The following is a 13,736-nucleotide window of genomic DNA, read 5'->3' as shown; positions in this document are numbered from 1 at the left end:
AGAAAGAAATTCCTACTCCCCTTCCCTTTCTCTCTCTCTATTTTACATGCTCCCTCCCTCTCTCTCTCTCTCTCTCTCTCCCTTTCCCTCTCTCATGCACTCTTGCTCTCTCTGTCTCTCTGTTTCTGTCTCTACATCACCGACCAAGTTGAAGTTTATTGCCCATCTGCCCCCCCCCCACCCCAAAGGAGGGGAGAGGGACTGGGGCGGGGAGGGAGGGAGGGGAGAAGAGGGAGAGAGAAAAGGAGGGAGGGAAAAAAGATACAGAGCGAAGGAGCGCATGAGAAAAAAAGAGAAAGAGAGGGGGAGTGAGAATTTCTTTGTCCACAGAGGCTGCTTGATCCTCTGCATGTTTCAAAAATGTTTGTTTTCATTTTGAATTTTTATGACAGAACTGATTCTAAATATATTCAGTTACATTAGACATAACTTCATTCTCTTGTGCTTTATCTGTAAATAAAATAAATTATTGAGCTGCCATATGAACTCATTTCTCCAAGCTTCTGGTTATTAGCTCATTAACATTAGGAATCCCGTTCAGGAATCAATGTTACTGAGATGAATCTTGTTAATAAGTACACACAACCATTGAACTGAGAACGGCAACATTAATCTTCCCAATCTAGATCCTTCCCAGAGTCAGAAACCAGGAAAAAACACACACATATTCTACTGGGCTCCCCCAGTGTACCTTCCAGCAGTAATGAGGACACTCGTGATGGAGTGAGGAAAACTGCCTTTGACTCAGTGGAAAATCCCTACAAGACCGTATAATCCCAGGTGGGTTCCAGGTCTGCCATAAGTCAGTAGACCATATTCTTGGAGCTGTCAGCTGGAGTGAATGAGGCTCCTGTGCCTTATCATCATTCAGAAAGGAAAAGAGCAGGGTCAGTCTGATAGCGGTAGGTTTGGCAATGCTGATTGTAGCACTCCCCCTGGACTCAGACCCCTATTGCAATGACTTCCCATTGACGCCTTGCTGTAACTATAGCAAGGGGAGCTCCACCATGGACTCCACCAGGCTTGGCTGTGAAAGGAGGAGGAATGTGCACGGGGGCTAAAACCCCAGCCCATAAAATCCTAGAGCCCCAGAAACACCAACAGAAGCCCCAGAGACCTCATCCCTGGGGGAGGAAGGAGCTTCACCTAGGAGATATATGAGGTTGTGTGGTGAAAGTAGAAGCCACAGGACTGACCAACCTTCCGCCCAGGACTGACTCTGGTGACCTGCTCTCAGCGGCCTATGCCCAATCAGCGGCGATGGGCCGAAGACGAAGAAGAAGATGGCAAGGGGGTGGTCACATTGTGATCCAAAGAGATCATTTACATATGCATCAAAGTCTTTTGGGATCTCATTGCCACTGAATCCATGAATTTGCAATGAAAAGTAGCCCAGCCACTAGTTCAGAGCTTGGCTCATTGAGCTTAGTTAGAGCAGCTGGGCCCCGTGGTCCTACGTTTCAGGCACCTTACCTGTGATCATTTGCTGTGCGTCGTACGGCTCCATGTAGCCATCGTTTTCCCCCACCCGCTCCGCCTCGTTCTGCCCTGTCTCCCGTTTCTTGGCGTCGTAGGGGTCTGCGTAGTCTTCCACAATGATGATCTGCGGAGGGAGTTGAGTCAGATGATTAGAGTGGTGGAGTAGAATGAACACAGAGAGATTAGAATGAACACACTTGCTCGCCGGCTTTTCCTCACGTTTCCCTCTCCATCTAATCTGCTCTTGCTGCCACTCTGTGCTGCTTTGCTGACAAGATGTTCGATTTGAGGATCCATTTGCCAAATCAGCCCATCACAGCATTTCAAAGCGAAGCAGGTTCTCCCTGTTATCCTGACCAATATTTAGCCCTCATTCAATTATGTCAAAAACAATTATTGAGACAGTTACCACCCCTACCCCACCCCACCTTCCCTCTCTCCTGGCCTCACCGTCTAGCTTGTACTCCTTCCCCTCACCCATTTCTTATCCTGGATTTTTCCCCATCTTTCCTGCAGTGATGAAGGGTTTTTGCCCGAAATGTTGACTCTTTATTCCTTTCCATAGATGCTGTCTGACCCGAGGAGTTCCTCCATCATTCTGTATGTGTGTTATTGGGATATTAGTCCATTAAGATCATATGACATAGGAGCAGAATTAGGCCATTCAGCCCATCGAGTCTGCTCCACCATTCCATCATGGCTGATCCTGGATCCCACCCAACCCCATACACCTGCCTACTCGCCATATCCTTTGATGCCCTGGCCGATCAGGGAACTATCAATCTCCAACTTAAATATACCCTTGGACTTGGCCTCCACTGCAGTCTGTAGTTCTGTGGCAGAGCATTCCACAGATTTACTGCTCTCTGGCTAAAATAAAAATTCTCCTTACCTCTCTTATAAAAAGGCGCCCTTCAATTTTGAGGCTGTGCCTTCTAATTCTGAACACTCCCACCATAGGAAACATCCTCTCCATATCCACCCTAACTAGTCCTTTCAACATTCATTAGGGTTCAGAGATCCTCTCCACCCCCACCGCACTCTTCTAAATTCCAGTGGGTACAGGCCCAAAGATACCAAACGCTCCTTGTATGTGTTTAACTCCTTCAATCCCGGAATAATCCTCGTGAACCTCCTCTGGACTCTCTCCAATGACAACAATCCTTTCTGAGATATGGGGCCCAAATAGCATTGCCTCGGGAGAAAGAAAGGGGGAGGGGAGCACCAGAGGGAGATGGAGAACAGGCAAAGAGTTTTAGGCAGAGAGAGAGAAAAAAGGGGCAGAAAAAGTGGGGGGGATAAATAAATAAATAGATAGCTAAGGAGATGGAGAACAGACAAACAACTAAATATGTCAGGGATGGGGTAAGAAGAGGAGGAGGGGCATTAACAGAAGTTAGAGAAGCCAATGTTCATGCCATCAGGTTGGAGGCTACACAGCCGGTATATAAGGTGTTGTTCCTCCAACCTGAGTTTGGATTCATTTTGACAATAGAGGAGGCCATGGACAGATATATCAGAATGGGAATGGGACAAAAAGACAGGCATAACTCCACTCTCCTCCGTCTAGCGGAATTAGTTCTTACTCTCAATAATTTCTCCTTTGGCTCCTCCCACTTCCAAGGGTGTAGCCATGGGCACCCGCATGGGTCCCAGTTATGCCTGCCTTTTTGTTGGCTTTGTGGAACAGTCCATGTTCCAAGGCTATACCGGTATCCATCCCCCTCTTTTCCTTCGCTACATCGACGACTGCATTGGCGCTGCCTCCTGCACGCGTGCTGAGCTCGTCGACTTCATTAACTTTGCCTCCAACTTTCACCCTGCCCTCAAATTTACCTGGTCCATTTCCGACACCTCCCTCCCCTTTCTTGATCTTTCTGTCTCCATCTCTGGAGACGGCCTATGTACTGATATCTACTATAAGCCTACAGGCTCTCACAGCTACCTGGACTATTCCTCTTCCCACCCTGTCTCTTGCAAAAATGCTATCCCCTTCTCACAATTCCTCCATCTCCGCCACATCTGCTCTCAGGATGAGGCTTTTCTTTCCAGGACAAAGGAGATGTCTTCCTTTTTTAAACAAAGGGGCTTGCCTTCGTCCACCATCAACTCTGCTCTCAAACGCATCTCTCCCATTTCCCGCACATCTGCCCTCACCCCATCCACCCACCACCCCACTCGGGATAGGGTTCCCCTTGTCCTTACCTACCACCCCACCAGCCTCCAGGTCCAACATATAATTCTCCGTAACTTCCACCACCTCCAATGGGATCCCACTACCAAACACATCTTTCCCTCCCCCCCCTCTTTCTGCTTTTCGCAGAGATCGCTCCCTACGCTACTCCCTTGTCCACTCGTACCCCCCATCCCTTCCCACCGATCTCCCTCCTGGCACTTATCCTTGTAAACGGAACAAGTGCTACACCTGCCCTTACACTTCCTCCCTCTCCACCATTCAGGGCCCCAGACAGTCCTTCCAGGTGAGGCGACACTTCACCTGTGAGTCGGCTGGTGTGGTATACTGCGTCCGGTGCTCCCGGTGTGGCCTTTTATATATTGGCGAGACCCGACGCAGACTGGGAGACTGTTTCACTGAACACCTATGCTCGGTCCGCCAGAGAAAGCAGGATCTCCCAGTGGCCACATATTTTAATTCCACGTCCCATTCCCATTCTGATATGTCTATCCATGGCCTCCTCTATTGTCAAAATGAATCCAAACTCAGGTTGGAGGAACAACATCTTATATACCAGCTGGGTAGCCTCCAACCTGATGGCATGAACATTGGCTTCTCTAACTTCCATTAATGCCACTCCTCCTCTTCTTACCCCATCCCTGACATATTTAGTTGTTTGCCTGTTCTCCATCTCCCTCTGGTGCTCCCCTCCCCCTTTCTTTCTCCCTAGGCCTCCCATCCCATGATCCTTTCCCTTCTCCAGCTCTGTATCAGTTTCGCCAATCACCTTTCCAGCTCTTAGCTTCATCCCACCCCCTCTGGTCTTCTCCTATCATTTTGCATTTCCCCCTCCCCCCACTACTTTCAAATCTCTTACTATCTTTCCTTTCAGTTAGTCCTGACGAAGGGTCTCGGCCCAAAACGTCGACAGCGCTTCTCCCTATAGATGCTGCCTGGCCTGCTGTGTTCCACCAGCATTTTGTGTGTGTTGTTGTTCACCAAGTATGAACCTTGGTGGTTGTTGAGAAAAACGCCAGGGAGATCAGGTACAGATTTAATGAAAGCAGCCGGCCAAACATTGGTTCCTCTGTATAAGCGGGAGAAAGAGAACAAACTATTCTTGTGACTCACACAAAATGCTGGTGGAACACAGCAGGCCAGGCAGCATCTATAGGGAGAAGCGCTGTCAACGCTTCAGGTCAAGACCCTTCATCAGGACTATTCTTGTGACTGAACTTAAGTGTAAGTGAATTTCAAAAGCGAATTATTTTATAAATATTATTATACACCCCATGGACTCTTTATTAGGTACACCTATACACCTGCTTGTTAATGCAAATATCTAATCAGCTAATCGTGTGGCAGCAACTCAATGCATAAAAGCATGCAGACATGGTCAAGAGGTTCAGTTGCTGCTCAGACCAAACATCAGAATGGGCAAGAAATGTGATCTGAGTGACTTTGACCATGAGTGATTGTTGGCGCCAGATGGGGTGGTTTGAGTATCTCAGAAACTGCTGATCTCCTGGGATTTTCACACAACAGTATCTAGACTTTGCAGGGAATGGTGAACATCCAGTGAGTGGGAGTTCAGTGAGTGAAAGCACCTTGTTAATGAGAGAGGTCCGAGGAGAATGAGCAGAGTGGTTCAAGCTGACAGGAATGTAACAGTAACTGAAATAACTGCACATTACGACAGTGGTGTGCAGAAGAGCATCTCTGAATGCTCAGCACATCGAACCTATGGCTGCAGAAGGCCACAAGCATGCACTCAGTAGCCACTTTATTAGGTACAGGAAGTAACTCATAAAGTGTCCATTGATTGTATGCTTATCACATCAGGAACACATTGCCATCCTTTCTGACGCTGTCAGAGCCTTTCCTATCAGCATTCCCAAAATGGAAAGGCATGACAGAATCCCAATTTTTGTCTGTTGTTATGGTCGTCTCAGAGACAACAACCTGTATTTATGTAGTGAACTTAATGCGATGTGGCAAGGCATCTCCTGGAGCAATGGATGACAAACAAACTTACACCAAACTACCCAAGGGGATTAGACTAGAGACCAAATCCTTGGTAGGTTATAAAGTTGACTTGAAAAGGTGGATATAGAAGTTTATAGAAAAATAAATCAAGGAGTTATAAGCCAGGGAGTTGAAGAGTTGAGTCAATTAAAGGGTACAAAGATCCCAGAATATTATAGGGAGAGGAGAGATGGCAGACACAGGCAGGTGGAATGCCATGGAGGTGTATTGAACCCAAGGTTACAAATACCAATTAAAAACCTATTTCAGAAGTGGAAAGGTGAGAGCAAAGGCAGTGATCAAAGACACATTAGCAGTTGATGATAGGAAGAGGAAGAGACCAGAAAAGATGTGGTCTGGGGTCCCCAGATAGATCAGGAATTCTTAAGACAGAAGGAAGGGTCCGCAGTCAAGGGTAAAGATCCCTAGTCAAAGCAACGAGGAGAGGGATGGAGGAAGTGGAAGATCAGCTCGTCATGATGGGCTTGGAAATCTACTCTAATGGCCAATTCCAACATACTCTTTGAAGGCAGAACACGGGGTTAATGGAAGGATTGTCATCAGTTTGCAGGAACAGAAGGACTGAGGCTTCATGCCCACAGAACCTCTGAAGTTGCTGCGCAGGTTGATCGGCTGGTTAAGAAGGTATATGGTGTGCTGGCCTTCATTAATCAGGAATTCGACTTCAAGAACCACGAGGTAATGTTGCAGCTGTACAAAACCCCGGTTAGACCAGACTTGGTGTGTTGTGTACAGTTCTGGTCACCTCAAAGGATGTGGACTCTTTTGAGTTAGTGGTGGAGAGATGGTCATTAAACAAACTGTTATCCGTTATAGATAATCAGACACATCCTCTCCATGACCTGCTGAGTAAGCAGCGGAGCCCCCTTTCCAACAGACTCATTCAGCTCCGCTGGCACAAGGATCGTCACAGAAAATCTTCCCTACCAAATGCAACACGCATCTACACCAGTTCATCTCTGTGCGACTGGAGAAATCTCTGTTTTATTATTTTATATTTGTGTATATTATTACTTTGTACTTTATTGTTATTTAATATTATTACATTATTTATTATTTGCTATGTGTGTTTTAAAAAGTTGCTGCTGCAATGAACTGATTTCCCACTTGGGATCAATAAAGTACTTATTATTATTATTAATAAAAAGATGATAAGAGGCATAGACAGAGTGGAGAACCAGAGACTTTTTCCCAGGGCAGAAATGACTAATATGAAGGGGCATAAATTTAAAGTGATTGGAGGAAATGAAAGGGGGAAAAGCTATTTTTACACAGAGTGCTGGGTGCACGAATGCACTGCCAGAGGCAGATACATTAAGAACATTAAGGAGACTCTAAGGTGGACACATGGATGTTAGGACAATGGCGGCCTCTATGGCAAGGAAGAGCCATGTTAATCTGGGAGTGGATTAACAGGTCGGCACAACATCGTAGGATGAAGAGCCAGTACTGAGTTGTGCTGTTCTCTGTTCCGTGTCGGACAGACCGGCTGTAATAAACAACAACCCTCTCTCAGCCTGCACCGCCACCACCATCACCTGTGTCGTTCAGTCAGTCTTCAACTCTGAGGCAGCACGGTAGCGTCGCACTATTGCAGCGCCAGTGGCCGGGGTTCAATTCCCACCGCTGTCTGTGAGGGGGATATACATTTCCCCGTGACCGTGTGCGTTTCCTGCGGGCGTTCTGGTTTCCGCCAACGTTCCAAAGAGGTACGGGTTAGTAGCATAAGTGAGGAATTGGGTGGCGTGGGCTTGGGCTGGAAGGGCCTGTTGTTGTGCTGTATCTCTAAGTTTAAAAAAAATCCTTGACTCACTGGCCAATAATTCCTAGGATTATCCCTTTGCTTTCTTGAACATGGGGATAACATTTGGCACCCTCTAGCCCTCTGACTCCACTCCAGTGAAGAAGACAAAGAACATCGCCAAAGGTCCTGCAGTCTCTTCCTTTGCTTCCCGTAGTAGCCAGTGATTTCAGTTTGTCTGCATTTCCATATAATCAGAGACATTCCTGTAGCCCTCTCCCACGCAGCTTAAAATTTCTAACTTGTCCTCGATCTGATGACAGACCACTGGCTTTAATTGTTAAATCTGTTCTCCTCTCTACCGTTTCTACCTGACACACATTTGCTGGTTTCATTACAAATGCTAATAGAGGTGTGACAGGGAAGAAAAAAGAAAGGAACAGTTAAAGCACTTTGAATGGAACCTTAAATTGTATAAAATCATTTTTCCTTGAGAGGAAGGGTGAGATTTTTGGAGTCGTCTGCATGTGCATCAATAGTAAAATAACATATAGAATGTAAGACCTGCAAACTTTATTAAACTAAATTATTGCTAAGTTTCAGCATTGTGTTGGTATTGCACAAGTACAAAGCCGTGGTGGGTTCATTCTAAAAGGTGGAGAATACAACGAGAGGCTGTACACTTTGTTTTCACTACAGTCCCGATACCGACATTGATATTCCAATTTTTTCATAATCATATATTATCCTTTTTTGATAAGTCTTTTTCTTCAGCTTTATTAATTGTGTATATATCAACTTGTTGAAGTTTTGTATCATTTTATAGCTGTGGAAGATTATGCATCAATAAAAAGATTCTAAAAATGAAAATGATATTTCTATAGGGGATGGTTTCAATTGAATTGTGTGAGCTCGAGTGGACTGGAATATAAATATGCAAGGATGTGATGCTGAGGCTTTACGAGGCATTGGTCAGACCGCACTTGGAGTATTGTGAGCAGTTTTGGGTCCTTTAGCTAAGAAAGGGTTTGCTTGCATTGGAGAGGGTTATCCTGGGAATGAAAGGGTTAACATATGAGGAGCATTGGCTCCGAGCCTGTACTCACTGGAGTTTAGGAGAATGAGGGGTGACCTTGTTGGAGCCTATTGAACATCCTAGATAGAGTGGAGCGAATGTTTCCTCTCATGGGGGAGACTAGGACCGGAGGGCACGGCCTCAGAATAGAAAGATGTCCCTCTAGAAGAGAGATGAGGAGGAATTTCTTTAGCCAGAGGGTGGTGAATTTGTGCCGTTCATTGCCAAAGACGGCTGTGGAGGCCAAGTCATTTGGTATATTTAAAGTGGAGGTTGATAAGTTCTTGATTAGTAAGGGTGTCAAAGGTTATGGAGAGAATAGGGTTGAGAGGGAAAATATTCAGCCAAGATTGAATGGCAGGGCAGACTTGATGGGTCGAATGGGCTTATGTTCTATGGTCTCCCGTGGAGGAAGAACCTAGCATTGTGAACATTATTGGTCTGATATTTACAATGCATTAAAGAGAAATGGTTGCAAGGCTGTGGGAGACCAGCCCCGAATGCTAACTTAAGAATCATACTCATGCAGTAACTTCAGAGTATGGAACCCATGGAGTTAAAGACACAACTGTCACTGGCGTGAAGTGCATGAAGAATCCTACAAAGGTATAGGACAGAGCCACGTTGCCAGGTAGAGTTCAGCTCGTGCTCATTCGGGGTGAGCTACAGCCTGAGGTTCAAGCCTGTTAAATGGGACGTAATAATGAACCACGTAAGCTCCAGGAAGCAGGTTCAAAGGTTATCACAGTATGTATGCAGTACACAACTCTGAGATTCTCCTTCTCCAGATGGCCACAGAACAAAGGGAAATCATAGAAGTCGGTTCAGAGAGAAACAGCAAACCCACCCCCCCCCTGCACAATAAAAAGAAAGGCAACACGATCATCAGCCCTCCTCCCACCTCAAAAGCGGGTTTTGCTTCGACTACACAAACTAGACCGAAGCTCGAAGGAATTCCTTTATTCCGTGGAGTTTTGAATGTCTCTATCCCAGGGAGCTGTTAGTTATTGTGACGTTGACGGCTGAGCTTTTCCAGTTCAGTAATACGGCTGGAGATAGAGATTGGAAAGGAGGTGATGCTGAGGAGGAAGATTGGGGCTCAGTCAATTGCATGATCTGCTCTGGCTCTTACATCGAATGCTGTGCTTCTTCGATGCTGCACGCCCCCATAACCCTCCAGCATCTCATTCAACCTGGCATGCAAGTGAAGGCGAAGGGTTAACAGGCTATTCAATCATGGAGGTCAACTTATCCTTGCCAGCACCCTCCTGGACCCGGAGTCAACAGCTGGAGTTTGGTCACCACCTTCTACCCTCACGGAACACCAAAGTCAGATGCAGACATGAGCTGACACCTGCTCATTGACCTGCATTCAGGGCCCCGAACAGTCCTTCCAAGTGAGGCAAGGTTTCACCCGTGAATCTGTTGGGGGTTGTCTACTATATCCAGTGCTGTCGATATGACCTCCTTCTGTATCGGTGAGGCTTGGCGCACTGTAGATTGGGGGACTGCTTTGTCGAGCACCTTTGCTCCGTCTGCAAAATGGAGATGGTGGGGCCAACCATTTAAATTCCAGTCCCCGTTCCCATTCTGATATGTCGGTCCGTGGCTCCTTTTCTGCCGCAATGAGGTCACTCTCGGGTTGGAGAAACAGCACCTCATATTCCGTCTCCGACTTGACGCCATGAACATCGATTTCTCTAACTTCTGGTAATTTTTCCCCCTCCCCCTTCCCTCTTTCTCAATTCTCCACTCTGGCCCCCTTCTTAGCTTTTCTCCTCACCTGCCTACCACCTCCCCGTGGTACCCCTCCTCCTTTCCTTTCTCCTCTCCTCTCTTATCAGATTGCTTCTTCTTCAGCCCCTTGCCTTTTCCACCTGTCAACTCCGACCTTCTTCCTTCATCCGCCCTTCCCTCACCCACCTGTCTGCACCTATCACCCTCTAGCCTTGTAGTCCTTCCCCTCCTCCCCAACTTCTCTTATTGTGGCACCTTGCCCCCACCTCCTTTCCAGTCCTGATGAAGGGTCTCAGTCCGAAATCTCGACTCTTTGTTCCTTTCCACAGCTGCTGAGTTCCTCCAGCATTTTGCGTGTGTTATAGGTGTGTGGTAACTAACAGGGATTCCTGGACTCGTATCTGGCTTTGTCGGATACTAAGCAATCCACTTGGTTCACAAGCTACTGGTGGAATGAAGTTGATGAATATTCCATATAAAATTTTTGATACTACTCTAAATTTCTTTTCACCTGCAAGTGAAAAAACTGTCCTATCACATCATTGGAGCCTTGGGCACAAAATCTAAGAGCAGGTTGGAGGGATCTTTCTACCTTGACATGAAAACTACGTCTCTTATACTGTTTGCTGGTAAACTACTTCAAAGGAAAACAAGGGAGCGAGTCTAACTTTGTTCTTTACTTTAAGCGAGGTGCGCACATATCCCGTAGTAGCGTCATGATGCGTGCAATTCACAAATTTTTACATATAACCCATAATTAATTATTTAAGCAAGTAAAGAATGCTTAATCAGCAATACATTTACAATATCATTGAAGCACTACTGAATTAAATGCACGACAGGGACAATATCTATCACTCAGTCATCTTAACTAGGGAAAAGCAGGAGTTATCATGCTGCCAGAATCAATAACATATTTACAAAACCACTGAAATATTAAACATACAACCGCTAGGGAAAAGCAGAGATTGTCATACTGCCACACAAAAGCCAGCCACTGCATCCCCAACACAAGAAAGCAGGAAGACACCCCCCGGCCACCATCCAGGCCATGTCATCGGGAAGGTGGTACAGGAGACTTGGGTGCCACACCACCATCTTCAGGAACAGTTATTACCCCTCAGCTAACAGGCTCCTGAACCGGTGTGGATAACTTCACTCACCTCAACACTGAACTGATTCCACAAGCTACAGGCTCACCTTCAAGGACCCTAAGAACCTCCATGTTCTCAGTGTTATTTCTGTCTTTGCATTTGCAGTTTGTCCCCCTTTGCACACGGGTCGTTTGCCAGTCCTTGTGTGTAGCTTTACACGGATTCTATTGTATTTCCTTGTCCCACTGTGAATGCTCGCCATACTGTGTATGGTACTTTGACTATAAATGAAGGTTTGACAAGCAAAAACTAAAGTTCTTTGTGAATCCCTGTGGTCAGAAGTGTAAACAGAGGTGTTGTCTACTGGATGCTAAGCCTGGACGTTTAGAAAACCACTGCTGTGTAATTTACCATTCCATTTAAAGTACTTTATTAGAATGCACCGATTCGCTTACCGTGTCTTGCACAGACTTCCCACTTTCCTCTTCTTTTTTCACGCTCTGCATCCGGTTCAGAAGATTCTTCCCATTTTTCTCCTGGTTTTCCACTTTGATCAGTCTGTGTTTGGATGACAGGTAGTTCGATCCCGAGAGCTTCCCAGGGTTTTGTGCTGATTTTCCGGGTTTTGTCCCCGTTATTTTTCCAAGATTCAGCCCAGTCTTCCCTAGGCTTTGTCCTGTTTTCCCAGGTTTCAATCCATTTTTCCCAGGGTTGGTCCCTGTTATTTTTCCAAGATTCAGTCCAGTTTTCCCAGGATTTTGGCCTGTAGTTTTGCTCAGTTTCGGGTCAGGTTTTGAAGTTTTCAGATCCGGGATCTTTGCAGTTTTTGTCTCTGGCTTCCCGGTTTTCAAATCTGTCTTCTTTAGTTTCAGGTCAGGTCTCCCACCTTTTACCTCAGTTTTCCCCACTTTTAAGTCAGCCTTTACAGATTTCAGGTCTGTTTTCCCAGTTATAGGATCAGTTTTCATTTCAGTTTTGGCTGGGCTCTTCCCTGTAATTTTCCCTGCGTTTAGACTGAGCTTCCCAGAAAAGCTTTGTCCCGGCTTGCTGGCATTCTGTCCCCGTTTTAACGTGGGATTTTTGACCGGTTTGCCAGCTTCGTCACCGCTCCCAGGATCCACAGGGGAGTTCTTGATGTTTTTTCCAGGAACACTCTTCCCGTTCTCCCCGGATCCTTTGATTGGTTTTGCGTTATCCTTCTTTATAGTTAATTCTTTTTTAATCAGTCCTGTGGCATTTCTCCCCTGGGCAGGGGCTTTATTTGCCTCGGTTTTCCCTCGTAACAGAGTGGTGCCAACCGGCTTCCCTTGTAGGCCAGCAGATTTTCCCTGTATGCCAGCACTTACCGCTTTACCGAGTTTGCCCAGCCCCGACTCTCCGTGCCCTCTCTCGGCCGCTCCTTTCATCTCTCTGCCAACTCCCCGCGGGGTCACCTCGCCCTGGGTGGCGCGCCGATTCCGGTTTGCCCCCTCAGAATCTGCCCCGGTGCCCTCTGGCTTGGGTCGGGTCTTCAGGCTCAGCTGGAAGTCCTTGAACCACTTTGCCATGGTGAGAAGTCCAAGCCTGCTGTGACAGCAGTCTCCAACTGCAGGCTGTAAATCACAAAACCCGGGGACCAGAACCAAACCCCAGCCTCAGAAAACGCAAACTATTCAATCAAGAAATAAATCTGTACAAAGACCCAGGGTGTTGAGCAGTGTCCATTCAATCCAGAAGTTACATTTTCCAGTCTGTGTGATTGCAGACTGAAGCAGCCCTCCCTGTGCAGACCTCCGCCTGCTGAAGACGTGGGCTATTTCCACACAGCCTGCTCCTCTCGTTAGCCTTCAAACTCCACCTTCCTGCCATTGTGAGCCAGTGCGATGAAAACTACAGCGACTTCCACTTCTAGAGACACCTGATAGCTCGACAGGAGCTGAAACAAATACACGAATTTTCCATCCACAGCCATTGTACTCATTCCTGTTTAACAGAAACACAATTAGTCCCAGTAGGAGTATTCAAGGCACGAGTGAACTGACTGGCAGTTTCTGAGCCACTTCCCTTCACTAATTCCAAGTGCAGTTGATTGCATCGTGCTGTGGAAACACATAGACTTTCCAAGCTCTGTTTTAATGTAGAGGTTGGTGGGGTGGAGGTCACCCTTGGGTAGGGTGTAGCAATCGCTTAGCCCCCCCGATCAGGGTCACATGAAGCCACGGGAGCAGGTTGTGGATGGCCGTAAGAGCAGCTGGAGCATATCACAAGGTGCATGTCCTGGTTATGCGACCACTGACGCCAGGCAGACAATGTCTGAAGAGTCATGGCTGGGGGTCACCTGTCTTGTAAAGACGCTGCCCAGAGGAAGGCAATGGCAAACCACTTCTGTAGAACAATTTGCCAAGAGCA

The 13,736-nt window shown here is 46.7% G+C and overlaps 1 protein-coding gene across 2 annotated transcripts in view; it reads right to left on the bottom strand.

The window, feature by feature from the left end:
* LOC140735774 (uncharacterized) overlaps positions 1-13,133 on the bottom strand; it is a 196,105-nt gene extending 182,972 nt beyond the window's left edge. For both annotated transcript variants that reach the window (XM_073061244.1, XM_073061245.1), the window contains exons 1-2: positions 11,804-13,133; positions 1,474-1,603 (exon numbers count right to left, since the gene is read on the bottom strand). In XM_073061244.1, coding sequence (XP_072917345.1) covers positions 1,474-1,603; positions 11,804-12,895 — 1,222 coding nt within the window. In that variant the 5' untranslated portion in view covers positions 12,896-13,133. The remainder of the gene's footprint in view (positions 1-1,473; positions 1,604-11,803) is intronic.
* Positions 13,134-13,736: the final 603 nt, after the last annotated feature.

The sequence above is a fragment of the Hemitrygon akajei genome, chromosome 11 (genome assembly GCF_048418815.1).
Source record: "Hemitrygon akajei chromosome 11, sHemAka1.3, whole genome shotgun sequence".
Taxonomy (NCBI): domain Eukaryota; kingdom Metazoa; phylum Chordata; class Chondrichthyes; order Myliobatiformes; family Dasyatidae; genus Hemitrygon; species Hemitrygon akajei.
The sequence above is the reverse complement of the archived record's forward strand: the minus strand, read 5'-3'. Positions and strand labels throughout refer to the sequence as shown.